The following is a 27,925-nucleotide window of genomic DNA, read 5'->3' as shown; positions in this document are numbered from 1 at the left end:
TTCTTCACTATTCCAAATGACCACAATATTGGGCAAATAATCACAACAAATTTGTATCACTTGGCCGCACAATTGTTGATTTAAACCATAAAGTGATGATGGCTTTGATGGAATCGCGGTATCAAAAGACGAGCCAATTTATTGACATATTCCCCAAAGGCAACACAATCAAAAAAAAATAGAAAAAAAATATAAAAGTATATCGAAAAGTAGGAAAGAAATCAACTGAATTGACTTGGGGCTCACATAAATTATGAGGCGCCAAATGTCTGCCGCATTGCACAAATGTCAACATTGGTTGCTCTTTGCCTTTGCCTTGGGGAGATTGGCAAAACTGCGCACAGTTTTTGAAGGAAACTAAAGCCAAACGGTACTGGTCTCAACAACTACACCTCCACTTACCATAAAGTGCGTCTACGTCACGTAAATTAACTGCTATTCAACTTGGCTTGAATAAAATATTAAATTGATTAAATAATATAAGCATTGTTTGATTAGTTTGCGTATATTTTGAAATGTTTTAATTTACAGTATTAATGCTTTATTAATTATTTCATTTGTTAATAGGTCAAATCCTAAGCAACCCCTAGAAATGTGCCGACGTCGCGTCAATTAACTACAAATTGAGGCCTCTATACGGATTACGGTGACGTCTAGCACATTGGCAAAATGTATGGTCTGCTGTTGGAAAATCTGTCGGAGTACATCAAGTCCGTGTACGGAGAGGAGAAATGGGAGGACATAAGACGACAGGCTGGCATCGATTCACCCTCATTCAGCGTGCATCAAGTTTATCCAGAGAACTTGCTACAGAAGCTGGCGAAGAAGGCACAAACGGTGAGCAAAATAATAATAATAATACTTTAATACAACGAATATAGTTGAGAATGTGTAAGATAAGTAAATTAATTTTATATAACAAATATATACGTAGTTGAAATTGGAAATAGAAAATCAAATATTATATTGCTATCGCAGGTGAATTAAAACGAAAATGCAAATGTATATGTGTAATGTAAATGTAAAATATTATATAAAAATTGTTTCAAAAAAAGATCAAAAAAAGATCAAAATCGTTCATTTAAATTAGTGGAATAATCAAATTAGAAATATACATATGAGTATTTAATACACACAAAACTTCAACAAATCCTAAACAGAATTGAAATCTAAGATGCAACAAATATTTATTTGCAATTGGCATATGGAGAAAAACCTGTGCATTCCCTGCAGTTCTGGAGGTGTCGATTGCCCTGGGTAAGTGCTTACCTCGCCGATCACTACATGGGTACTTACTAAAGTGACCCTATAGTAATCGAACGTCGAACCACCGAGTCGACTCGAGTTTGCGATTGGCCCTAGATAAGTGCTTACCTCGTCGATCACTACATGGGTACTTACTAGATTAACCCTATAGTAATCGAACGTCGAACCACCTAGTTAATAAATATATGCGCATTAAAGCATAAGTACAAAATAACGGCAAGCATCGCTTTTGTTTTTGTTATTTTGTGGAAAAAGTATACACAAGTTTAAAGAGAAAACTTCGATTATGCTTTACATCGCTGTTTGTTTACGCGTCTTTGTTTTATTTTGTGCTACTCTTTTACTCAAACGCAGCTGTGTTTCCTAGATGATGAAATTATTGCAAGCATTTGAGTTGGGAAGTGCAAAGCGGATCCGCGATCAATTATTAGGTGAGTTACTTAAAAAATAATTTATGTTTGCATTATATGTTTAATGTGTAAAATATTAAATAAACAGATAATAAAAGAATATCAAGCAGTTAGTATAATGCATAGTTCTACAGTGGAAAGCGACAATGTGCCTAAAGAAGAGGAAGTGGAAATTATGACAGAAAATCTACGTTATGGAAATAATGACAGGGGAATGCGGCCTAAAAAAGAAGACAATTTCTTTGGTGTTATGATCGGTGAGTATTTTAAAAGATAATTAATTAAAAATCATTATCCACTTTAATCTATTAAGACTTTTTAATCCTTTATTTCCAGATTCAATAACTGAGGACCAGTTGAGAAAGGCCTTGCAGCTCCAAAAAAAAAAAAACGATATTTTAAAACTCAAGTTGCCTTAAAGTAATAAAAGTATCCGACTTATTAAAATAAAGAAAAATTAAAATTAAATAAAAACTGTAATTAAAATTGTAAATTTTTTTTTTAATTTATAATGGCCGACCCCTCCATGGGGTCCGATGTAAGCACTTATTTTACTGACCCTTCCATGGGGTCCCATGTAAGCACTTATTTTACCGGCCGTTCCATGGGGTCCCATGTAAGCACTTATTTTACCGGCCGTTCCATGGGGTCTAATGTAAGCACTTATTTTACTGACCCTAATATGTTGCACTATTTCACTAGTTCGTGGTAATCGAGGCGGTGGCGATTGACCCTATTTGCGGACATTTCATACAAAAACGGAAATTAAGAAACGCATGGCTAGACGCCACTTTGTAAGTAGTGAGTGGCTCCTGGTAAGCGCTTATTTCACCAGCAACGAACTAGCGCTCAGAACTGCAGGGTTGCATCAAAGAAATTGACTAAAATTAAAGAAATTATATACATACATGTACATATATACATAAATTCATTTAAGATTCAATAGTCTATCCTTAATGAAATCTTATCACATTATTTTGAATTCCTTGCAGGTGCTGGGAGTTTCAGAACGCGAATTTATGGATCGCTTAGGAGTCTACTTCGTGGGCTTTGTGGGCCAGTATGGCTACGATCGCGTGTTGTCTGTGCTGGGGCGACACATGCGAGACTTCCTCAACGGACTGGATAATCTGCACGAGTACCTGAAGTTCTCATATCCACGCATGCGTGCACCAAGTTTTATCTGTGAGAACGAGACGAAGCAGGGACTCACGTTGCACTATCGGTCGAAGAGGCGTGGCTTTGTCTACTACACGATGGGACAGATACGTGAGGTGGCAAGGTATTTCTACCACAAGGAGATGCACATTGAGCTGGTGCGCGAGGAGATATTGTTCGATACGGTCCACGTGACCTTTCAGCTGACATTCGATAATCGCGCTTTCACACTCGCATCGCTGGCCATGACGCGAGAGGAGAAGCACTTGCCCATTAGTGCCCACGTACTCTTTCGAAATATTTCCATTTTGCATTGTGTTTGGGTAAGTGACTGTCTCTCACTCCCAGCACTCGTCTCCAATTTCCTTGATTTCTTTTACAGTGCTGACATGGTGGTGCGCAGCATTGGCAACTCTTTGATGGTCATATTACCAGAATTGCTGGGCAAGAAGATTACTGCGTGGTTCGACTTGGTGCGGCCACTGATTGCCTTCAAGTTTCAAACTGTAAGTGCAGCAAAATTAATTATATGTATCTAACTAATATGAACTAATGTTTAGATTCTTAACCGCACCAACAACATCTTCGAGCTGGTCACCGTCGATCCAGTCACAGAGCGTTTGGATGCACAAAACGAAGATTTGCTGCTGCATGACGATGGTAGCGAGCCGGAAAAGTCGCTTCGTCTTAAAGGTGATTCTAATTATTAATTTATATAGAACATTTTGATTTCATAAACTTACATTTTTCGAAAGTGTGGATATGTGAATAGGACATCCGAAATATTAATCAATATATACTTCATATTTTAAGGCCAAATGGTCTATATGGAAAACTGGCGCATGATCATGTTCCTGGGCACACCTGTTATGCCTGATCTGACATCGCTGATCACCACAGGACTCTACATCAACGATCTGTCCATGCATGATTTCAGTCGCGATCTTATGCTCGCTGGTACACAACAGTCTGTGGAGCTCAAGCTGGCGCTGGATCAGGAGCAGCAAAAGTCCAAGAAACTGGAAGAGTCGATGCGTAAGTTGGACGAGGAAATGCGACGCACCGACGAGTTGTTGTATCAGATGATACCCAAGCAGGTGGCAGATCGTCTGCGACGCGGAGAGAATCCCATTGATACATGTGAGGTAAGTGTTTTTTCATATATCTATTTAAATATTTTCATGGCTAAAGTTATATAATATAAAAGAAAATATATTAAAATTTTAATAATGATTAAAACAATGAAAATTTGTTTATTATCATTTTTGATTGTAAAAAGTCACAAAGTGATGAATGCATCAGTTTAATGTACATTTATTCGTTTGTATTTCAATTACTTTAATTAAATTTTAATGTTACTTAAGAATTAACTTTTTTTAAATTAATAGTTTCCTTTATGCTATAGATATACTTGTATGTACATACATACATATGTAAATGGTTTAAAGGAAAATAATAATACCAAAATAACTCTTGCTTTCATATTCCTCTCCAGATGTTTGACAGCGTTTCGATTTTGTTCTCGGATATTGTGACATTCACCGAGATCTGTAGTCGCATCACACCCATGGAGGTGGTGTCCATGCTGAATGCCATGTACTCGATCTTTGATACTCTAACCGAACGCAATTCGGTCTACAAGGTAGAGACAATTGGTGATGCCTACATGGTGGTAGCTGGAGCACCGGATAAGGATGCGAATCATGCTGAGCGAGTCTGTGATATGGCCCTGGATATGGTGGATGCCATAACCGATTTGAAGGATCCCTCGACGGGACAACATTTGCGCATACGTAAGTAATCATCATCATCTGCTAATCGTCATCCGATCATCCCCCACTCTGATCTGACCAGGTGTGGGAGTACATTCGGGCGCCGTTGTTGCCGGTATTGTGGGCTTGAAGATGCCGCGTTATTGCCTGTTTGGCGACAGCGTTAATACCGCCTCCCGCATGGAATCGACCAGCATTGCCATGAAGGTGCACATCTCGGAGTCCACCAAGGTGCTGATCGGACCCAGTTACAAGATACTCGAGCGCGGCGAGATCGATGTCAAGGGCAAAGGCACCATGAAGACCTACTGGCTGGAGGAGCGCGAGAATCGCCTGCCGCTGCAGCTCACCTCTGGCCTCCAGCTGCATCCCATGTCCGCTGCTCCGCCACTAACTCCCATTCCCAAGGCCATTATGCCGCCGCCCAAGCCAGTGACGCCAGTTGCACCGCCTCCCGCCGCTGAGCCTGTCCAGCCCCATGCTCAGACATCGCTGGCCAATGTGGTGATGGGTGCCAGTAGTGCCGTGGCTGCAGCCACAGCGTTGGCTCATCATGTGCCGCCAGCAGCAGCGGCAACGAGCACAATGCCGGCTGCAGCAAGTGGCGATGAGCGCAGCAGTCGCATCTATTCGCCGGTCACGTTCAAGGATGTGGCCAGGCGCAGCATCGCCAATTCACCGGTGCGCGGTAGCGGTGGCAGCGGTTGTTGTCCCGAGCAGAGCAAGCGACGCGAATCCCGCTCCAATTCCACTGGTCACGTGTTCATGCGCTCGCCCAGCGACATCTTTGGCTCCCTAATACTCGACACCGAGGAGTTTCTCGAGGATCTGCAGATCTCGCGCGGCTCCCTCGCCAACTCCAGCAGCAACAACAACAACATCAGTCAATCGCCCTGCGGCTTTAGTCCCACGCCACCATTTCGCATTGGCAGCGCACCGGCAAAGCCGCGACCCAGCAATCCGGACATGTTTACTGCCGAGGAATTGGCCGCCATGGATCAGCTGACGCCGCCATCCACAGCTCCGGCACGTGAGACGGCCACATGCAGCAGTGCCGCCAGCCTAAAGCCATCCACATCGAATGTGTCGCTGGATCGCGACAAGGCACTGGCCAAGATGAAGTAAGTGCGATTGACAGCGCATTCTTCTTTGCGCTTCACTTCCACTCTAATTAGAAAAATCACATTCTCCACCAGCACCACCCTTGAGGCCACTAATACACCACCAGCAGCGCCAATCACAGCACCAGTTGTCGTACCCATCGTCGCTGCAGCAACTTCTAAGGTGGCGGCTCCCTCAGCTGCAGTTGGTGTCTGCCCCATGCGGCAGCCAAAAACGCTGCCGTTGCAGCCTGTTCATGGTGGCACAGCACCTGCTGCAGTGCAGGCCAACAGTGAGAACAGTCGACCGGGATCCAAGGACTCTATGACATCCATATCACTGCACTCACCGCCACCGCATCGCTCAAATTCCGCACCAGCCAGGTAAGTCCTATTGTGAATCCGGCGACTTTTTTAAAGGGTTTTTACAGGCATTGTAGTAAAACTTAAAGATATGTATGTTCCGAAAATACTATATAATGAGATACATATAAGGTATAACTTTTAAATTTGTTGTTTAAATGCTAAAACTGTCACACCTTGAACTGTATTACAGACCCCATTCCATGTCGAAGGCCGCGCGAAAAGCCTTTCTGGCTGCCAAGCAAACCAAGGCCATGGAGAAACTGGACAAAATGATTGAAGAAGCCCAGGAAGTGGAGTCGCAGTCAACGGCGAAGGCAGCCAATATGCGTCTAGCCATTTTCGGACACGATGGCGGTGGCGTGGGAGATTTGGCAGCCGGTGGTTGCCCTCTATTTCTGCCACCACCACCAGCCCAAGCGATGGGTCGTGCCATGCCGAGCTCCATATCCGATTCGAGTATTTGCAATCATGGGTAAGCAAGCATTTTCAAATTTCCGTCCTCTGACGTTTTACTAATTGTGGTCTTGACAGGCATAGCCATGCACCCAGCTGTCATCACACGCTGCACGAACCGAAGCTGAGCAACAGCCAGAGTTTCCAGCATGCCCGCAGCTCTGGGCCAATTACACATCAATGCTGCAGTGGTTTTGGCCATGGCAATGGACGACACTCGCACCGCATGCACTCGAATGCCTGTAATCTGCTCTAGACAGAGAGAGAGAATGAGAACTAAGAATACCTGACAGTGGAACTGAAACCAAAAACACTTCTTCATATCGTACAATATGTTTTTGTCAATGTTTCCGCGTGCGCTTTATAGAGACGATAGAGAGCAATTATTAGAGATTAGTTAGTTGTTGATTCTCATAATCTATGTGTACCTAGTCTACATGATGTATTGTATGTATTTATAACTTTAGGTAGTCTTGCTATGAAGCGCTTTCTATGTCTATTGTCTAGTGAATTATCAACTATTTAACTATTTATGAATCTATTTAGCTACATATGTTAAATGTTTAAACGCAAGATACAAATTTCTTGACCTCTCGAAAATGACAATACAAATACACACAACAAAATACGTTAAGAGAATATTTGTTGAATTAAGGCTTCACACACATCCCCGGTACCACCTGACATACATATACATGTACTTAAATTATATACTATATATTCTATATACTTACATATGTGTATCTATGTATAATATTTGTAGTAGAAATGCTTCAAGATACTTAATTATTTTTTTAAAAACGTCAAGAGGAAAGTAAAAAGCTAAAGAACGAAGAAGTAAAAAAAACGGGCACTCAAAGTTCATATATTGTAGTATGTATATTTGTATTTTGAGAAATGCATCAACTTTAGGTCCAGAGATAAATACATATGTATATATATATATATAGAACTGAAAAATTGAACATAGAGGGAAAAGCGACGCTAATTGTATTAGGAAAATAGACATTTCTGAGTTTTGTTTACTTAAGAACCGTACTTATAATTTTTAGTTGGTAGACAGTTATCCAATGCAAAATGTATACATAATTTATTTAACAATTTCGAGTTGGTGAATATCTTTTCTACACGCAAGCACTCGCAATAATAAATGCATAATAAACACAAAAAATTCAATATTACAATAATATAATAATTTAACATATTTTACATAAATGAAATACTGTTTAAGATCGGAAAGTTATCGCTTGAGATCATAAATTATATGTGCTATCTATTCGATTTGGTTTCTATTAATTCCTCTGATAGTTTCTGTTCCTCTTTATTTTCTGATTCTGTTTTCAATTGCACTTTGTTATATCACATGAAGGAAATAATTGCAAGCAATTTACCTAATGTAATATACATAATTATATATGCGAATCTAACCACATTTGAAGCGTAGCAATTTATCCTTTTGAAAGTGACTAGAATTTGTAGGTTTTATTGGGATTTGGTGGCTGGTGGTTATTTGCGGTGGGTTATTCAAGCACTCTCGGGCACTGGTGATTGAGTTGTCTCCAGATTCGAATAAATAAGTGTGCCGTCCAGCGTCTCTATAGTCTGTATAGTTGTCTTACAGTAAAAGCACACCTTCGAGTTCATCATATGCTGCATGATGCAATCGCTGCACGATTGATGCTTGCACGGCGTAAATACGGCAGTGATGGGCTTGGCACAGCAAATTGGACACAACGAATCCTCCGATGGCAGTGTTATGTCTGAGAGAAGAGACTGCTTAATGCGCAGATTCTCAATAAGTTGACGTACATCTTCGATTTCATCAGGCGATACGTGCGTGGGATCTGCAATATCTCAATGCATTTATTTTATATTCAACTAAATATTACTTCACACTTTACTCACAATCATTAAGGGCAAATTTAATAATAGGCGGATCAGCGCGAATGCGCTTTGAATTGTTGGGATTCGGTACACGGACATCATTCGTTAGTGGATCGATATTTGGCCGCGTTGAAGGATCAAAATTGCCCCGCGGAATCTCCTTCTGCTCCAGCAGCGGCGTACGAATCTCACCCAGTGCAAACTCCAAAGTGGCAAACTGGAAACTGGGATCTGTTAAAAAGGCACGTGAGATGCGCGTTACCTTCTGAGGTGAAACATCTTTATCCATTTCGTTGCGCAACAAGGCCAGCAAGATGCCCAACGCAGCACTAATGATAGGAAAGTGGGTAACTGCGTTCAGGTCTGCGGAGCACATGTCCACCACAAACTGAAAACAGCCGGGTGGAACTGTAACGCGTGACAACACCTGGCTGATGAGCTGACAAATGCGATTCAATAACAAGTCGCTATTTGGACGAGAATCATCGGCCACAACATCTGGAGCGACGGTTAGGATCATTTCCAGGCAACGCATCAATGAAACTGTCAACTCAAAGCACATGGAGCAGATCTTAAGTTGCTTTGGTTCAAAAAGTGTGTTCTCCTGACGCTGGGCCGTATTTTGTATCTGCAGAAAAATGTAAATCGTTAAAAGGTAATTGCATTCTCAAAGATAATTAGCAAACCTCTTGGAGCAGCAATATGAACTCAGAAAAAGCCCAGTTCAGCTGACTCAGCACAGAATTCAGGAATGTAGTAGCAAACGGCTCATCTTCATACAATTTGCTGCCAATTAAGCGCTGAAAATGCTTAGACGGATTTGCCGGAGCCACATTATGCAGCAATCCAGTGTGAGTCTCGTTGCGGGAACGACTTCGACAAAGACCCTGATTTAATGGCTGTGAACCACCTTGCCACACACTGGGTTGACGCGAATCCTTATAAGCATATCCCTCGCCTAGCCAGAAACGCAGCAATAACCAATTACTTTGTCCCCACGCGCGATTCTCATAGGGACGCAGCAAAGCACGCACTAATGCCACCTGAGCTCGTTTCGAGGCACGTTCCAAAGCGCGTATGCCACCTCTGTGGCATGTTAGTGTGCCAAGAGCCTGTAGCAGCGAGTCCTTACAGGAGGCTAGCACTATTCGTGAATCGGCCGAATGCATGGCTAGAAATTCAGCTGCCGCATTCACACTGCACTCCGCATCCAACATCTCGAACTGAGCGCGTATATCATGATGACTAAAGTCCATCACAGTGTCTAGCAAAATTGGCAAGGTATTGACGTAAACCTCAGGCACAAATGAAAACAGAGCACCTTTACCCGATGCAGTCTATAATGGAAGATGGTTAAATTATAACAAACATTCGAAATTATCTAATTACCGATAAGGTCCGCAGCGTACGCTCCAAAAGCCATATGAACAACGATCGCCGATGGCTGCTTAAGGCAACTGCACGCAACCAAACTTGTTTTCTTGCCAGCGATATGGAACGTGTCTAAGATATATAAAGAAAGATATTCTAATTAATCTTGCCAAATAACCGGCTGTCAATATTAAGTTCTCTTAATTGTTAGAAACCATTAAATTAAATAAGTTGTCAGTTGAATATAAATGCAAATCATCGCCTTATAAATTCAATGTGCTTATTTAAACATAACTCACCGCAAACACATTTTGCCTTTGACTGAATTTCGATCTTAATTCGGTCATCACATGCTGATGGTTCTCATTCATGCAGACATTTGCATGTTCCTCTAGTGCTATCAACTTTCTTTCGATATCCTCTCGATAATATTTAGTCTCCATCAGCACTTCGTTAAGTGTCGCGATCTCATCCCGCACGGATGCTATCTTCACAATGTACTTGTGCCCCGCCGAATAGTAGAAAAGGATACAAATATCCAACAACTCGCACACACTAGTCTCAGTCGTTGAATTGCCTGGCGCAGCATCAGAGTTGACAGTGACGCGTGGATTAAGAAAGTGGGCAAAGGTCGAGTGATTGGCCCCCTGTGCATGTCCAATCACGGCCATATTGTTGATATTTTCGCCTAGCAGGTAGAGCGTTGTATCTAAAAACGTCGTATCTCTGCAACTGATTTGTAATAATAGAGTGCATTGGATTACATACCCACTTCGTTGGTTCGCACCGAATTGCGATCCTCATCATAAATTTGCTGAGACCGCTCGATGCCAAAATGACTATCGATGTCACCTCTATGCACCTTGCGCAGATGTGACAATACGCCTCCAACGCGATCAAAGTGCATATAATCAAAGGTTCCGTCGAGAAAGAAATCTGTGTTCACTTCCATAACATGACTGGGCAGCTCCTCCTTAAAAAGCGTACGCACTTGATCGATTAGAATGGCGACAAATGCAAGAGCCACCGGTGCATCAAGCGGATGTTGTATGCTCGATTGCATGAAGAAGAACGCATGAAAGGGCTGCCAAAGAACCATTAAACATAGAATTCAATGCCAACAAATTACAAGACAACTAGCTTACGCGTTGCTCCATACTAAGATCTATTACATATCGTCGCATTTTAATCAAGAAAAGCTTGCGGCTGGAAGGCGAATCAGAGCCACCGTCTGTGTTGAGCATCAGTGTGTTGAGGAAATCCTTTTGTACTAAATACAAGCTTTCTGTGGTTTTACGTACTTTTTCCACCACACTCATATACTTGTCCTTGGGCCCATCTATACCCTGTGTCCAGGCCATATAGTCTGGCAACAGCTCTTCCAATATATAGAACTCCAATGGATGAATGTATAAAAAGAAAGCCAGGCTAGAGGCAAAGAGAAGAGAATCATTAATAAAAGTTTAAAAAGAGTATATGCATCAGTAAATCAATTACCAATGCTTTTTGAAGAGCTTGCTCTCAAGCAGAAACTTGCGCGATTGCTCATGCAGGCAGATGCAATGCAAAGTGCTTAGCGCCTGTCGATGCTTCTCATAATCTACACCCTGCACAGTGTGACTGAATGTGCCCAACAGAGCATTGACCAGTTTACGGAGCACAAACTTCACTTCATCACCCTCCATGAAATTCCAGAGCAACGACAACAGACTCTTTAAAACGCTGTACGGATTCTCCTTCTCTGCCGCCAGTGTTGTCATACTAGAAATGCGTGACAAAAGCACATCCTCAATGACATATGGATCGAAAACTTCGTTGGTAAAACGCTCAATTAGCATTGTTGCAAATATACAATAGACTGTCTTTTTTGTCGATACTCGAACTTCGCTGGCATCGGTGGACGTATTATTTTTGGCCTGGGCATTGTAATGCGAAAAGATACCAGCCAAATTGATGAGGTAGTCCAAGAGTAAGCTGGCACGACGTAGCTTCAGAATGGGTCGCGCCATGATGGGCTGAAAGCCAGGCAAAGGATACACAAATGGTCGATTGCCAAAGTTGGCTTGCACGCCTTGCGTATAGCCTAGTGATATGGCAGGAAAGAATGTAATGCCAGGTCCGCGTTGAATCTTATCAAAGGCCACTCCCATGGAGCGCCCATTGCGATAGTATTCAATGATCTCGCGATCCACATCGATAGTCACACCAATGATATCACCAATTTGCCATTTGTCGCCATATCTGCAATGAACACAAGCAATAAAAATACAACCCAGAAATAAAGAGTTTACTCACTTCTTAGTGGAAATGTGCCACACTTGTTGCTTGCTACCATCGTAGCCATAGCTATACTTGGTGTCACCAACTCCGCTGTTTTCGTTAAATGTGCAGGAACCGCACGCCCAGCCAATTTGCATGACTCCCTTAGTATGCAGGCTAATCTACGGTAGGGAGGAAAACAAAGACAGTTCAAAGAATTTTTGCCTATAACGCGCACGTGCAACCCACACTACCAAATTACTGATGACAGAGTTTGGGAAAGTTCAATGTCATTGACCGTCGGCTAAGCAACCGCGAACCCATCCCAACTCCCACTTAGACTTATTCCCGTATTTAATAGCCATGATTACCTCATACATCCAGCGACCGCCGTAAACGCAACAATTTGCGCGCACCGTGTTGAAACTGCCCTGGGAACGCAAGGCCAGTCTATCGGCGGACACACGCACTGTGGTCGTATAATCCACATCGAATATAGCCAATTCAGGGCCAATGCGGGCCTCCGTATCTATGTAGAGGCGACGTATTTCCTCATTGCTATCCGTTTGTATTTGTTGAAATTTATCCTCCAACCAGTTCTTCACAATAATCATTTGTCTGCAATAGTAATTACCTTTACATTTTATCTTTTAGGGATTCGCCAAACTTACTTTGTCACAGAGAGCTCGTCAAGCTTTTGCACTCGCGGATCTGGGGACAGTTGAACAGTTGCCCCCATCAAAGTCATCTTCCAAGTCGGAGTTGTAGTAGTTATCTTGGTCAAGGTTCTCGAAAATGTCTTCATTGAAAACTTTCACGAATAATTTTGAAATCGACATCTTGGCGCAGTTAGTGTTATTAACACATTGCTTGCTTTTTTATTCACTTCATACATAAACACTTACATTTTCTGTGCCGAAGTTTCTTTTATCTAAATTTGAATTAAAAATAATATTCGACGGTCAAGGTGTGACCGTATGTTAAGCATAACAGAAATGTCATTTAATCATCGCCAAAAGGGCAGCAGCTGTTTACTTTAGCTGCTGTTTACCATGAATTATCGATAGGTTTTCGATTAGAGTACAAAGTATTTGTTGACGCGTCACATTTCCAATTGGAGCTCAATTGTAAGGGAAATTTTATTTTAATAATATTGTGCAAAGATCAAATAAAAATGGGCAGTGACTGGGATGAAATTAAACGCTTGGCAGCCGACTTTCAAAAAGCTCAGCTTACCTCCACGTTGCAGAAGTAAGTAAACGTAAATAGAAACAGCTGCCTCACTTTACATCTGCAACTTTTTCGTATCAATTCATTTATCAGGCTCTCTGAACGCAATTGCATTGAAATTGTTACATTATTGTTGGAAAAACAATTGCTTGATGTGGTTTTCACCAACGATGGCAAGGAGTACATTACTCCCGATCACTTGGAGCGTGAAATCCAAGATGAACTCTATGCGAATGGAGGTCGTGCAAATCTCGTGGAGGTCAGCAAAACATTGAATGTGGATCTGACGCGGATTGTGACGCTGGCGGAGCATATTGCAGCCGAGAATCCTCAGATACATCTAATGTTGGGCCAGTTGATCGATGAGGACTACATCACGCACATTGCCCAGGAGATTAACGAAAAACTGGCACAACGTGGCGAAATTTCAATATCAGACTTAACGTCACAATTCGATTTGCCCTCAGACTTTCTGCAGCACAATGTGGTTGAGAAGCATCTGGGCAAGATCATTAAGGGTCGTCAGGACGCCACCAATCCTCGTGTATTCTTCACCCAAGCCTACATCCAGCGTTGTAAGGCAAAAATTCGCGGTGCTTTAGCGGCCATCACCAAACCCACTAATGTAGCTGTTATTCTGCAACAGATCAGCGTGCAAGAGAAGATCTTTCATTCACTGCTAGACGAAATTGCCCCAGCTGGCCAGGTGACCTCCAAGCAGGCTAATGCCCAGTATGTGCCTCATATTTATGCCAAAACCCAAGCAGATTGGGTCAATGCGTTTTATAAGCAAAACAGTTTCCTGGAATATGATGCCATTAACAAGTTGGGAATTTCGGATGCCAAGGCATATATCCGCAAACAGTTTCCCAACGAGCAGTTCCTGTTCCTCAAGCGCGTGGCACTTGGCGCACGTCTGATTGAGCTGACTGTAGTTGCAGCTTTAAATGAATGCAATGCTACCAAACAATATCTTGACTTGTCCACAATCCTACCGTCAAATTTGTCGGAGGAGGACATTAAAGAGGCTTTCGAGGCCATAATTTCACAGAAGCAGTGCAATCCAAGCCATTTTGTGTTCTTGGATAGCATTGGTGAGTGATACTTCTTAAATGCCTCCTTCATTGCCTTATTCAATCTTTTTCTACGCAGTCTTCTCACAGGCTTATTTAACGCAACTGGTGCAACCATGCCAAGAGATGGCACATGCTCAGGCCAAGGCAGCTATCGATGCGGGCGTGTATCAACAGTATATTGTGGAGAAAACACTAGCGCAAAAGGGCAACACTGGAACTGGCAGCGCTTATGATGCCGACGATGACAAGTTGGACAAACGTGATGAACGTCGCAAAAAGGCTGCCTCTGGCAAAGCAGGTGGCGGTGCGCAGGGTCGCGAGACTAAAACAAAGTCGACAAAGAAGCATCAGCGTGGTCGAGTTGCTCACAATCATGATAGCGAGGATGAAGAGGATACTGTGCAGTCCAATGCTAGCAGTAATCGTAAATCTGGCAAAACTTTGGATCTGGTTAAGACTGCGGATATCACAAATCTAATCAAAGGCACGCTGGAGGAGGAAGGACTAGAGCAGCTCGCCAAGCCCATCGCAGCACTCTACCTAAAGTATGTTAACTCACTTTTTTAAAAAGCAATTACCTATACTCATATACTTGTTATCTAAACCATAGCCAACTCAATCAGACGGCACTAGCCAAGGCGCAAGAGCTATATGAGGCAACACCCCAAACAAATCGTCGCCAGACTCACGCAGCTATTCAGGAGCGCGTCAATACTTTGTTGGTGGACATCCGACTGTACGAGAAAGGTCTGAAACTTTTTCCCAGCGACACGCAATCGCAATTGGTTAAATATCTGCTTAAATCGCTGGGCAATGACATATGCAATGAATTAACGCTATATGTGGCAGCCGAGTGCAGTTTATCTGTGAAATCAACAAACCTGAATGTCGATCAACGCATCAAACTAGTGCAAGAGTGCGGTAAATATAAGTTGCAATTCAGTGAATAACAATAACTCAATTTAACTTATCACAATTCAGATGTGCTGTATCGCAATGCTCTGCTGGAACAAAATAAAGCAATAAACAAAAGCATCGATGAGTTCGAGTTGGCTACGGAAGCTGTGCTGAAAACATGCAGCATGATTGTGAAAAAAGTCGATAAGAAAAAGGATCGACTACTCATTGTGAATCATAAGGAGAAGCTGCTACAACAGTTGCTGGAGTGCAATGAACCCGCTTTATTACTTCATTTGGCTGCGCTGATACTTTTCACCACCATCACGGGTTGTATTCTGCATGCGTCCGGCAAATTTGTTTCAGCCATATTACAACATATTCGAAGCACTTTAAATGAACCACAAAATGCATTATTGTTGCGCTATCATGGTAAGGGTTCAATTTACAAAACTTTAAATGTATGTTAATTAGCACATCTTTCTTTTCCTTAGATCTCGTCCTGCAATTGCTCCAGCAAGCATCGCCAGACAGTGTCGAGTCCAAGTCAGTAAACGAACAATTGCACTCGCTGCAAACAGAGGTTGTTGACCTAGCCCAAAACTATTCACGTGCCTCTGTTTCTAAGGCTGATTAGACAATACAGAACTTGGCTTCATGCGACGCTGGAAATTTTACAGTTCATAGAGAACTTTTAACATCAATTTACTTTAATTGGTTATGGTCTGCATTAAAGGTAATATGCATTTGAAAATTGTTAAGTATTGTGTACATAATTTAAAAATTGTTTTATTATTGCTATGCGCAATTCTTCTAATATAATCAATAAAGTTAAAAAAAAAATAAAAACTAGTGTCAGAAATGTATCACCTTTTAGATAATCAGATTAATGTCGAGACATTTTTTGGAGGATTGTCCCCATCGAGACATAAAGGCTTAAGTACTACAGACATAATTTTATTTGGAATTAAGTTGGCTCATTAACCAAAATTCCAATTATTACAGTTCACATATGCTACGAATAATATGTACATTATTTTCCTTTTGTTTTGGGATTTTTTATGGTATAATGATTTGAGTGTAATAAATTTAACAGTTTTAGACCGTGTATCAAACAACACTTGGTAATTATGTGATTTCCATTATTTAATATATGTTTTACCGAGTATTTGATTGTTGCTGTTTCATAAGCAGAAACCCATCATTGAGCTAAGATTTAATCGTGATAAGTGTAGTTTAATACCAGATGTATGTGTGTTGCTTTCACTTTACAAGCTATGTAGTCTTTGTAGTATTTGCTTAGCCTTCTCACAGGATTGCCTATAGACAGAAAAGCATATAAATGTAACTATTGATTCGTAGACGCTAAAATAATACTTACATAAAAAGGGGATTGTTAGCATCACAAGTTTCCAACGTTTGTCGTATGAATGTAATAAACAGCTCCAAATTCTTTAGTGTATCACTGTTAGGAAGGAGCCAAACTGTTGGCAGGGTATTTACAATAATGTATGCTTTGCCAATCGCATCATTTAGTGTGCACACACGAATGGCTAATAAAAGATATCGATTTAAAAGTGATCCAATAGCTAGCTCCCGCAACGGTTTGTCTGCCAAAATTCCCTGCCAGCTAAGGAAGTTTCGAAATAATTTAAGACCACTGCAAAACTGTCGCTGAAAGAAAGAGCCCTTGGCTTCTTGCACTCTAAACGAAAATTAACAAATTTCAATATACAATATGTTTTATATCTTACATATAATTTGCACTTACTGCTTTGGAAAAATAGGTATGAAAACGTCATTTTCGAGAGCCAGCCGCATGCGATCTAAAATTGACTCAAAAAGTTTTCGCAATTGTTTATTGCTGCTAAGAAGCGGAAATTCGCGACCTAAGCGATTGATAAAGCCAATAAGACGCAGCGTTTGCGTCGTTGATAATGGATCCCAGCATTCGGCGACCAGACCTTTAAGGAATCGAAATTAATAATAAGTCATCAAAGATTATTTCGCTTTTAACTTACAGTTCACTTTTGGAAGCACAATCTTTTCTATAAGCGAGGGCACCAGGTTAATATCAGGATCCTGCTTCAGCCGCTCAATAGTTTCCTCCGACTCGAATGCATACAACATGCAGGCTTGATACCAATGCATTGTTTCTATATCTGTGTATTCCTGAAGTAACGGTGACCATAGCAGCAACTCGTGACGCACCAGAGGCGCCAACAATTTGGGCAGGCACAGACTAACGAAGGCATCTTGATACGAACTCATATCGGTTTTACGCCAAGCGTAAAACTTGATAAGTATCAGCTCGATTTTGCAGAAATCATCGACCACATCTTCGAAAGCCTCGGCTGCTTGCTGTTCGATGAGCGCTGTTGCCGCCAGACATTGTTCCTGCTGTTGGTCGGCAATCTCATCATCACTGGACATGCCGTCTAGATGCGAGGCGAGTAAGTCATTTCGTTCTCGATCGCAACGTCGACGCGTGCGACGCCCTTCCCGTTCAGCGGCACGACGGACTTGCTCCTCGTATTCTGGTGTTCGTTTCACAGCAGCTGTCATAGATTCTATTAGTTTGTCATGAACAAAATGTATAGGGTAAAATGAATTGGCAGCGAAATAGGGAATTATTGTCCTCTTACTTGATGCTTCTGCCATCTCTTTGGCCTGATCACGCACATCCTGACGTCGACGATTAACCAGATAACGTTGACTCTTACCATATTGCTGCAGGGCGCGTTTCTCCAGATCGTTGATTTGCGGCGATTTGGCTGCCAGGCAATCCACTAAATCGTTGACATAACACTTGATCTCCTGATAGAACTTGTATTTGGCCGCTGCCGTTGGGGCATTTTGTTGACATTCCAGTTCCTGTAGCTTCAATGCTTTCAGCTCGTTGGCAATGCGTGTAATTGACGCACTGTGGTCATCGTTGCGATCCTGCAGCTCATTAATGCGTGTTGTGATCGCTGTACGCATCTCCTGAGGTGTTCGCAGTGCCGTCGCTTTAGCTTTCTCTTTTTTAGGCTTGGAGAAACTTGATCGCATCGCTGTAGCCAAATTACTTGTTTTATCTATAGCGTTCTTTGCATAGGCCTGCTCCAACAAGGTTGATGTCGACGGCGGCACTTGACGCACTGCATCCTCCAATTGCAAGGATTCCAAGCCCGTTGGCGCTGCTGGCTTGATCATGAAACGTGATAGAACAGTTTCATGCTGAGCATGCACCAATTGGGCGCCGGTGACACCTTTGCGTATTTGTTGGTTTTCCCACTCATGCATTTCACGATCAGAATCTTCCTCGGTTACTAAAGTACAAATTAAACAACAATTAGTCAAACAATACAGAAAACAAAAGAAACATTCTAAGGAGCAACAAAAATGTTGTAACGTGGGACACAGCACTTTAGCTGTCCAGCTACTACATACAATCATTTTCAACAGCATAGAACTGTTCACGACGCTCTTCGCGCTCCTTTCGTCCCGTTATATCGTTCATATCCATGCGTTCCTCATCGTCCGATTGATCGCCCTCGACATCTTCGCGTGGCAAACGTGAGCTAAGCTTGGGCGGCTCTTTGGGTTCTTCGATTGGTATATAATCACCAGCACCTATAAATCAGAATTTAGTTGAGATTTACATATTAAAAGATAAGTTTTAATCACTACCTTGCTCTCTTGCTCGCTGTCTGCGTTTGCGTGCCGCATGTATCATCGCTGCATCGGGTATGGAACCACTCTCCAGCATTTGCTTTAAGTGCTCTGGTTTTGAGAAACGATGACGTGTCTTATCACTGTCGCCATCGTCGTCCAGTCGTCCCTCATCGTCGCTTACATCATCGCGGCCAGCACAAAGTGCGGCACGTCCATTTAAAACAACATCAGGCGTTTCAGATTTTTTGACCACGAGCTGTTTTTTTTTAAGTAGCAAGAATAGAAGATATATTATTGAACGAATTTAGATGTGGATTGTAATAAATAAAATATTTATGGCACACAGTTCGAGGCAAATGTTTAAATTGATTTAAGTTATCTCGAATTGTGTTCAAACTATGGAAATGGAAACGTGCATTAATTTCATACAGATCTGGATTAGTTGATAACATTAGGCAATAAGAGAGATAAGCAACTTTAAATCAATGTTGAACTTATTTACAATAAATACTACATTAATCAACAAGGATGTGTCTTATGGCTTCTGCGCCCTATGTATTTTTAGAGCAATACGTTTAGCTGACTATTCATATAGATATATCTATAGCCAAGCCAAAGACATCCTAACTTTTTCGGTTGTTCTTTTATTTTTCCTAATGGAAAATGTACTGGTCCATTCATTTTATTTGTGTTTTGTTTTGTTTTGTACGTAAATCGTAAAAAATGGATTCTTTTTGTAGAAAAATTGAATAATAATAACCTTACCACAAAGTCGTCTGTGCGTATTTCGGTTTGGATCATATCATTATCACACTTTTTACTTTTACTTTGTACGTTCGGATTGTCACTCGCCGTACTCGAGGCACTTTTATATCTACTTGAGTTGGCAGTACCAACACCCGAAGTGACAGTGCCACTGGACGTCTCTAAATGCTGCTGCTGTTGTGTTGTTGTACTACCATTTTCATAACCCATTACTCCTCCACTATGACCAGAGTGCTCCGCTCGCTCCTCCCGCTTCTTCTTGCGACGTTCCTTGTCCAGCATTCGCATTACTTTCTTGCTGTGAGAAGATTTGCGCACTTGAAATACCTCCCCATCATCCTCTGTGGGAGAAGAATGAAAAAAAAGCAACCAATTAATCAATCAATCAATCTCAATCACATATTTACAGTGCACTTACCATCGTCAGCAAAACTAAGCAATGCCTTGGGCTTGTTGTGAGCTTGAGCAGTTGTTACACCATTGTCTTCGGATGATTTGTTAGATTTCTTACTTTTATCCTTATCCCGCCTCCCGCTTCCGGACAACGAAATTATGGGAGGAGGGGGTGTTTCCAAGTCCCCATCAACGTCCATTGTGGACGTGTTGTCGTCCTCGTCCGCATTGCTGGAGAAAACGCGGCGCTGTATTTTCTTCGGTTTGCGAAACAGCGACATTTGTGACACTATTGTTTTTTGTATCAAAAGTAATTGTGTTTGGAAATATCTAAAACTCAAGCAAGTCCCTAGACTTTAGCAAAAAATTCTTCACCTATATTATCGGTATCACCGACTCGATAAGCAATTATCGAATAGTAACTAGGGGTGGCTAACAAAATGTTAAGTTAACAGTCACTCATTAACTATTAATAATTTCAAAGCCAATTTCTGCTGTACACTTTCTTGTTGAACACAAATCTTGAGCGCCTAAATAATGTTTTAGTATACGTGTAAAGTTTTTAAATAAAATATCAATAACAATATCGCCTTATTATACACGGATTTTTCGAAATATACCAATATTACAGTTCTGACTATTGGTATATCACGGCATAAAAAGTATATTTTTGAAATTCAGCTTACGGTCGCACTCCAACACGAATGTTAAGTTGGCAAGCGGGGCACGGTTCAATACATAGCCTAACGTTGGGCTTCCCAGTGTTTACATATATAGCAGAAGTAGGTATTTTATTCGAGTTATACTTTATCGAAAGACTATGGGTATCAAAGGCTGCGAGATCCAACTGGATAATCCATGGAACACATACTACGCCGGACAAACAATCAACGGTCAGGTCAAAGTTACATTCGATTCGCCCAAAAAAGTACGAGGTAAGAGTGTATGTAATTCATATTATATACTATATATTATTAATTTATGTGATTATGGCACGCATTACTCATAAGAATGACGGCATCACAACAATGATTAATGCGATTGATTGTTGTTGTAGTAATACGCCCCTTGTACGTTGTACCTTCTAAAAAGTTTAACAACATGTAATTTACTCGTCTCATTCTCTGTTAAAAAATGCCGGTCTCATAACACAAAGGTGCAACTTATTTGGGTAACAGTATTAGAGTGGACCTAACTTACTTTCCCAATTAAAGTGCATTCAAATTATATTGTCCGACTGAAATTATTGTATTTCAATTATCTAATTGGTTAAAATATAAAATCAAAGTTTTATTGAGGTCAATCCATTGCTATGCGACGATGGAATGATGCTGATGGCGATGATGTCATCGGTTTGGCAGTCATAGTGACAGCCAGAAACACAGAGCAGAACAGAGTGGAGAATAGCATTCGTCGCAAGTGTCTTTTATTTATAGAATTTATAGCAAGGCAAGCAAGCGATTGTCGTGCTTTTTGTAACGCGCCAGCATTATCTTGTTTATTCTTAAAATGATAACCACTTGTTCACTTCTTAGGTATTATAATACGATTTCTGGGCGAGGCAAACACTGAATGGACCGAGGAACGCAACGTAACGTCCAGTGAGGGCAAGACTGAGAACGAGATCACACATCTCAAGGGTCATGAAGAGTATTTTAAGATACAATACTATCTGCTCGGCGGTAAAAACAGTAAGTTGAGCATTGTGTTGCTTTTAAAATGGCAATAGATTGCTGATGATAATCCTTTACAGGCTCGGAGACTGAGCTGCCGCCAGGCACACATACCTATCCGTTCACTTGTGCCTTGCCCCCTACGTTGCCATCCTCATTTGAGGGTGAGTTTGGTCATGTGCGGTACACAATTAAAGTTACTCTGGATAGGCCATGGAAGTTTGATCAGGATATGAAAATGGCCTTTACGGTCATAGCACCTGTTGACTTGAATCTCAATCCGCGTGTAAAAGAGCCATTTAAGCTCGAGTTGGAAAAGGCATTTTGCTGTTTCTGTTGCCGTTCTGGGCCACTCGCTGTCATAACGAGCATACCTCAAACTGGTTATGTATCGGGTCAGATATTGCCCATAACCTGTGAGGTTGACAACACAAGCAATGTGAATCTCACCGCAGTTAAATTTGAATTGCGGAAGCTTGTCACGTTTCATACCAATCAACCACGTAGTGAAAAACGCGAGTCAAAGGTGATAATTTCGCAATTAAGTGTTGGACCCGTCAATGCAGGAGAATCTCGTACATTTACCCAACAAATGGAAATACCTGCATTGCCGCCAACCAATTTACTCAACTGTGGCATAATTGCGCTCGACTACGATTTGCACGTAGAATGTGATGTCAGTGGACCTCATCGTAATCTCACTGGTAAAGTGCCAATTACTCTGGGTACAATACCTCTAGCTGCCTTAAAACCACAGACGGATGACCCTTCACTGGCCCCAACCCAACCAGTTAGTCCACTTGGTGATGGCAATTTGGGCGGTGCTCTTGGCTGGAATGTCGCAGATAGCGCAGGCGGCTCCCTTTATCCCAACATACGTAAATACAAAAAACTACTCAATAATGCCCGATATTAATATTATATCTATACCTATTCACAGCGCCTCCTCAATTTGTGGAAACACAGTATCGGGCACCTACCATAACTGGTGGCGACGACTCGGAGCATACTCAAATTATTGGAGAGAATACATTTGCGCCCAGATATCCAACTTTTCAGTTTAGGAATGCTACCGCACCAGCGTTAAGCCCTTAATTACCTAGTTTTATATAAAATTGCGTTATTGTCGCATTTATACCGAAACGCTTTCCGTCCAAAAGAAAGCAAAAATATATTACTTCGCGCAAAAAAAATATTGTAATTTTGTAATCTCAGTTGACGCTCAAATACAATTTTTATTGCTCGTAATATTCTATTTTCTAATTTATCGACAACATTTATTTACTTTTACTTGGTGGTTTATCATTGGCCATTTTAAGACATTCCTCTTTAATTTTTTTTCCTTTTTCTTTTTGTGCTTTTCGCTTGGCCTCTTCTTTACACTTGGTTGCCAAAGCCTTTTCCGCTAATTTCTTACAATGTTGTTTAAGTCTGTCTATTAACTTCTGCTTAGCCATCTTTTCACATTTCTCCTTCTGCGCTGCCTCCGCGCACGCTTTCTTTAGCTGATCTTGTTTCGATTTTTTTGCCACTTTAGCACTTCTTTCCCATGGGGGTTTCTCCCATGGAGGAACGCATAGCACGCATTTCTTGTCAAGCTTTGGTTCTTTTTTCTTTTGAGCCATTGCGCTGCATTTCTTTTCAAGCTTCGCCTTTTTTTCTATTGCCGCACATTGTTTTTGAAGCTGAGCTTTTTGTTTCTTCTTGGCCATTGCCTTGCACTGCTTTTGAAGTTTTGCCTTCTTTTCCTTTTGAGCCAATGCGCTGCATTGCTTTTTAAGCTTTGCTTCTTTTTCTTTTTTCGCCATAGCTGCACATTTCTTGTGTAACATTGCTTTTTGTTCCTTCTTGGCCATTGCCTTGCATTGCTTTTTTAACTGATTTTGCTTTTCTTTCTTAGCCATTGCCTTGCATTGCTTTTTTAGTTTGGCTTGCTTGCTTTTCTTTGCTAATTTAGTACACTTTGCTTTTTGGGCCAATTCTTTACATTGTTTTTTTAGTTTGTCTTGTTGAGAAGCGCTCTTACCACCCTTGCTTTTATTTTTTCTTTGAATTGTATCGGGCATTGAATCGCATTCTCCTTTGCATCGTTTAGAAGAGTCTTTCTTTGATTTACCTTTTCCTCCTTTATTTTTCTTGCTTTTCTTTGCTAATTTAGCACACTTTGCTTTTTGGGCGAGGGCGTTACATTTCTTTTTTAGTTTGGCTTGAGAAGCGTCCTTACCACCCTTACCTTTGCTTTTCTTTTTCTTTTGGATTGAATCGGGCATTGAATCGCACTCCCCTTTGCATTTTTTATTTCTTTGGATTGAATCGGGCATTGAATCGCACTCCCCTTTGCATCGTTTTCCTCCTTTACCTTTCTTGCTTTTCTTTGCTAATTTAGCACACTTTGCTTTTTGGGCCAGCGCCTTACATTTCTTTTTTAGTTTGGCTTGTTGAGAAGCGCCCTTACCACCCTTACCTTTGCTTTTCTTTTTCTTTTGGATTGAATCGGGCATTGAATCGCACTCCCCTTTGCATTTTTTATTTCTTTGGATTGAATCGGGCATTGAATCGCACTCCCCTTTGCATTTTTTATTCCTTTGGATTGAATCGGGCATTGAATCGCACTCCCCTTTGCATCGTTTTCCTCCTTTACCTTTCTTGCTTTTCTTTGCTAATTTAGCACACTTTGCTTTTTGGGCCAGTGCTTTACATTGCTTTTTTAGTTTGGCTTGCTTGCTTTTCTTTGCTAATTTAGTACACTTTGCTTTTTGGGCAAGTGCCTTACAATGCTTTTTTAGTTTGGCTTGCTTGCTTTTCTTTGATTTACCTTTTCCTCCTTTACCTTTCTTGCTTTTCTTTGCTAATTTAGCACACTTTGCTTTTTGGGCCAGCGCCTTACATTTCTTTTTTAGTTTGGCTTGTTGAGAAGCGCCCTTACCACCCTTACCTTTGCTTTTCTTTTTCTTTTGGATTGAATCGGGCATTGAATCGCACTCCCCTTTGCATTTTTTATTTCTTTGGATTGAATCGGGCATTGAATCGCACTCCCCTTTGCATTTTTTATTCCTTTGGATTGAATCGGGCATTGAATCGCACTCCCCTTTGCATCGTTTTCCTCCTTTACCTTTCTTGCTTTTCTTTGCTAATTTAGCACACTTTGCTTTTTGGGCAAGTGCCTTACATTGCTTTTTTAGTTTGGCTTGCTTGCTTTTCTTTGATTTACCTTTTCCTCCTTTACCTTTCTTGCCTTTCTTTGCTAATTTAGCACACTTTGCTTTTTGGGCCAGTGCCTTACATTTCTTTTTTAGTTTGGCAGCGCCCTTACCACCCCCTTTGCTTTTCTTTTTCTTTTGGATTGTATCGGGCATTGAATCGCACTCCCCTTTGCATTTTTTATTTCTTTGGATTGAATCGGGCATTGAATCGCACTCCCCTTTGCATTTTTTATTCCTTTGGATTGAATCGGGCATTGAATCGCACTCCCCTTTGCATCGTTTTCCTCCTTTACCTTTCTTGCTTTTCTTTGCTAATTTAGCACACTTTGCTTTTTGGGCCAGTGTTTTACATTGCTTTTTTAGTTTGGCTTGCTTGCTTTTCTTTGCTAATTTAGTACACTTTGCTTTTTGGGCAAGTGCCTTACATTGCTTTTTTAGTTTGGCTTGCTTGCTTTTCTTTGATTTATCTTTTCCTCCTTTACCTTTCTTGCTTTTCTTTGCTAATTTAGCACACTTTGCTTTTTGAGCAAGTGCCTTACATTGCTTTTTTAGTTTGGCTTGCTTGCTTTTCTTTGATTTACCTTTTCCTCCTTTACCTTTCTTGCCTTTCTTTGCTAATTTAGCACACTTTGCTTTTTGGGCCAGTGCCTTACATTTCTTTTTTAGTTTGGCTTGTTGAGAAGCGCCCTTACCACCCTTACCTTTGCTTTTCTTTTTCTTTTGGATTGTATCGGGCATTGAATCGCACTCCCCTTTGCATTTTTTATTCCTTTGGATTGAATCGGGCATTGAATCGCACTCCCCTTTGCATTTTTTATTCCTTTGGATTGAATCGGGCATTGAATCGCACTCCCCTTTGCATCGTTTTCCTCCTTTACCTTTCTTGCTTTTCTTTGCTAATTTAGCACACTTTGCTTTTTGGGCAAGTGCCTTACATTGCTTTTTTAGTTTGGCTTGCTTGCTTTTCTTTGATTTACCTTTTCCTCCTTTACCTTTCTTGCCTTTCTTTGCTAATTTAGCACACTTTGCTTTTTGGGCCAGTGCCTTACATTTCTTTTTTAGTTTGGCTTGTTGAGAAGCGCCCTTACCACCCTTACCTTTGCTTTTCTTTTTCTTTTGGATTGTATCGGGCATTGAATCGCACTCTCCTTTGCACCGTTTGTTCCTTTGGATTGTATCGGGCATTGAATCGCACTCCCCTTTGCATTTTTTATTTCTTTGGATTGAATCGGGCATTGAATCGCACTCTCCTTTGCATCGTTTATTTCTTTGGATTGAATCGGGCATTGAATCGCACTAATTTTGCATCGTTTATTTCTTTGGATTGAATCGGGCATTGAATCGCACTCCCCTTTGCATCGTTTTCCTCCTTTACCTTTCTTGCTTTTCTTTGCTAATTTAGCACACTTTGCTTTTTGGGCCAGTGCTTTACATTGCTTCTTTAGTTTGGCTTGCTTGCTTTTCTTTGCTAATTTAGTACACTTTGCTTTTTCGGCCAATTCTTTACATTGTTTTTTTAGTTTAGATTTACCGCCCTTGCCTCCTTTACCACCTTTACCTCCTTTGCCTCCTTTACCACCTTTACCTCCTTTGCCTCCTTTACCACCTTTACCACCTTTACCACCTTTGGCCATTTTAGCACACATGGCTTTTTCTGCCATCGCTTTGCATTGTTTTTGAAGGTTGCGATTGGCAGATTTAGAACTTCCACTAGATTTACACATTGCTTGCTTAGCCATTTTTTTACATTGCTTTTTGAGAGTCCTTAACTTTTCTTGCCTAGCTTTTTTTGTGCACTTCTGTTTTTGGGCCAATTTATTACATTGTTTTTTGAGCTTTTCCGCTTTAACCAATTTATCGCATTTGGCTTTAAGCTCTTGAATCTTCGCTAATTTTTCGCCATTTGCTTTTTTGGCCATTTGGTCGCATTTTTGTTTTAAGTGCTGTATTCTGGTTAATTTATCCGATATATCCTTGGCGCTATTTGTTTTGACTTCTGCATTGGCTGTAGCTCTTTTTAGCTTCTTTTCTTTCAGATCTTCTTCGACAAGCTTCTGACAAGCCTTACGGAGTTTTTGTGCCAACGTCTTACATTGTTCCTTTAACTTATCTGTTTGACCTTGGCAGGTTGCTTCGTTTACATCGGGCGATACCGTACTGAGCCTACGAGATTTTATCTTAAGCGTTGCCGAAAGCCCATCTATATTGGGAACGTTAAAATCCATTGATAAATTATATTAAATTAACCAATTGATTTACAATACTTACTTTTTAATTTTTGGGTTATTCTGATTTCATTCTTATTATGAGCAATACTAAAATTCTGTGCTAAAACTTTAGGCCTTACAAATTTTTGAAGAAAACCATTACAGCCGAGAGGCCTACATTTGAACGTTACTTTAGACTGAGAATAACAATTACATGAACGGAAATAGCGTTGGGCGTGAACTGGAGTGTTGTTACCTAAAGTTAAAACAGTTCGTCTAAACATTTTTTAGCCCGAGCTATTTTTTTTAATTTGGAATTTCAAATTTTTACAGTTAATTTGGTTCTGTTCCCAGAGAAGGTCTAGTAAAGTGTGTGAGTTATATATTTCTTGACCCTGCCACTAAAATTTTTAACTGACATTTTTCACTTCACCTACTGAGATTGTTATACAAATGTGTAGGTACTTTTTTGTGCGAGCATCTTCGAGCATCTTGAGAGCTCGGAAACACTTAACATTCAGACTTTTTGACCATTGATGCGCCCATCGCCAGGCCATGCTCTTTAAATTACGTTTTCGTAAATCCACAAAATGAATGTAACAGCCAGCCAGGCATATCCGACCCTATAAAGTATATATATTCTAGATCAGGGTCAACAGCTTAGATCTTACAATCTATATAGAGATATAAAAGATAGAGATACAATCGATAAAATAAAACGAATACGATTTTTGGTACACACAATAATAATAGCCTTTGTGCTTACTGAATTTTGGAACGATCAG

General features: G+C 41.0%; 7 protein-coding genes and 1 long non-coding RNA gene across 10 annotated transcripts; 4 read left to right on the top strand and 4 right to left on the bottom strand.

Moving 5' to 3' along the window:
* The first annotated feature begins 605 nt into the window (after positions 1–605).
* Positions 606–7,459, top strand: LOC117576875 (soluble guanylate cyclase 88E). The gene is given in 11 exon segments (XM_034261979.2): positions 606–837; positions 2,669–3,124; positions 3,126–3,157; positions 3,217–3,340; positions 3,395–3,527; positions 3,648–3,979; positions 4,330–4,627; positions 4,689–5,727; positions 5,782–6,090; positions 6,263–6,544; positions 6,604–7,459. Coding segments are annotated over 11 exon segments (3,351 nt in total). The 5' UTR covers positions 606–669; the 3' UTR covers positions 6,782–7,459.
* On the top strand, positions 1,666–2,112 carry LOC127565974 (uncharacterized). Its single transcript, XR_007955317.1, has 3 exons — positions 1,666–1,697; positions 1,765–1,933; positions 2,013–2,112. It is a non-coding gene; the product is annotated as an uncharacterized LOC127565974 (long non-coding RNA).
* A 129-nt stretch (positions 7,460–7,588) lies between the features above and the next one.
* LOC117576874 (E3 ubiquitin-protein ligase RNF123) lies at positions 7,589–13,015 on the bottom strand. Its single transcript, XM_052006986.1, is given in 12 exon segments — positions 7,589–8,369; positions 8,431–9,037; positions 9,096–9,746; positions 9,799–9,912; positions 10,080–10,489; positions 10,549–10,864; positions 10,926–11,208; positions 11,278–12,021; positions 12,076–12,221; positions 12,411–12,657; positions 12,711–12,754; positions 12,756–13,015. Coding segments are annotated over 12 exon segments (4,005 nt in total). The 5' UTR covers positions 12,879–13,015; the 3' UTR covers positions 7,589–8,049.
* Positions 13,016–13,106: 91 nt separating this feature from the next.
* Positions 13,107–16,050, top strand: LOC117576878 (E3 UFM1-protein ligase 1 homolog). The gene is made up of 6 exons (XM_034261987.2): positions 13,107–13,290; positions 13,363–14,363; positions 14,422–14,890; positions 14,956–15,266; positions 15,327–15,674; positions 15,737–16,050. The coding sequence occupies exons 1-6, from the start codon at positions 13,214–13,216 to the stop codon at positions 15,877–15,879; spliced, it is 2,349 nt and encodes a 782-aa protein (XP_034117878.1). The 5' UTR covers positions 13,107–13,213; the 3' UTR covers positions 15,880–16,050.
* A 128-nt stretch (positions 16,051–16,178) lies between these two features.
* LOC117576877 (PAX3- and PAX7-binding protein 1) lies at positions 16,179–20,470 on the bottom strand. 3 transcript variants are annotated; one of them, XM_034261985.2, is made up of 9 exons: positions 20,083–20,459; positions 19,665–20,005; positions 18,915–19,155; positions 18,675–18,857; positions 17,888–18,553; positions 17,264–17,800; positions 17,014–17,206; positions 16,624–16,947; positions 16,179–16,562 (listed from the first exon to the last, which is right to left on the bottom strand). In XM_034261985.2, exons 1-9 carry the CDS (start codon positions 20,336–20,338, stop codon positions 16,511–16,513), a joined length of 2,793 nt encoding a protein of 930 aa, XP_034117876.2. In that variant the 5' UTR covers positions 20,339–20,459; the 3' UTR covers positions 16,179–16,510. The 3 variants fall into 3 exon arrangements, with proteins under 3 accessions (XP_034117876.2, XP_034117874.2, XP_034117877.1); XM_034261983.2 differs by having other exon boundaries at positions 17,264–17,812; positions 20,083–20,458; XM_034261986.2 differs by lacking the exons at positions 16,179–16,562; positions 16,624–16,947; positions 17,014–17,206; ... (1 more) ...; positions 17,888–18,553; positions 18,675–18,857 and having other exon boundaries at positions 18,975–19,155; positions 19,660–20,005; positions 20,083–20,470.
* Positions 20,471–20,748: 278 nt separating this feature from the next.
* On the top strand, positions 20,749–24,837 carry LOC117576879 (arrestin domain-containing protein 17). Its single transcript, XM_034261988.2, has 4 exons — positions 20,749–20,992; positions 21,593–21,748; positions 21,811–22,608; positions 22,671–24,837. The coding sequence occupies exons 1-4, from the start codon at positions 20,878–20,880 to the stop codon at positions 22,823–22,825; spliced, it is 1,224 nt and encodes a 407-aa protein (XP_034117879.1). The 5' UTR covers positions 20,749–20,877; the 3' UTR covers positions 22,826–24,837.
* On the bottom strand, positions 22,932–25,031 carry LOC127566165 (axoneme-associated protein mst101(1)). Its single transcript, XM_052007908.1, has 2 exons — positions 24,843–25,031; positions 22,932–24,560 (listed from the first exon to the last, which is right to left on the bottom strand). Exon 2 carries the CDS (start codon positions 24,331–24,333, stop codon positions 23,008–23,010), a length of 1,326 nt encoding a protein of 441 aa, XP_051863868.1. The 5' UTR covers positions 24,334–24,560; positions 24,843–25,031; the 3' UTR covers positions 22,932–23,007.
* LOC117576880 (axoneme-associated protein mst101(2)-like) lies at positions 24,662–27,520 on the bottom strand. The gene is made up of 5 exons (XM_052006836.1): positions 27,202–27,520; positions 26,519–27,133; positions 26,309–26,473; positions 24,957–25,226; positions 24,662–24,681 (listed from the first exon to the last, which is right to left on the bottom strand). The coding sequence occupies exons 1-5, from the start codon at positions 27,422–27,424 to the stop codon at positions 24,662–24,664; spliced, it is 1,293 nt and encodes a 430-aa protein (XP_051862796.1). The 5' UTR covers positions 27,425–27,520.
* Between the last annotated feature and the right edge of the window lie 405 nt (positions 27,521–27,925).

The sequence above is a fragment of the Drosophila albomicans genome, chromosome 2R, assembly GCF_009650485.2.
Source record: "Drosophila albomicans strain 15112-1751.03 chromosome 2R, ASM965048v2, whole genome shotgun sequence".
NCBI lineage: Eukaryota > Metazoa > Arthropoda > Insecta > Diptera > Drosophilidae > Drosophila > Drosophila albomicans.
Note: the sequence above shows the minus strand (reverse complement) of the source record. Positions and strands in the feature narration are given on the sequence as shown.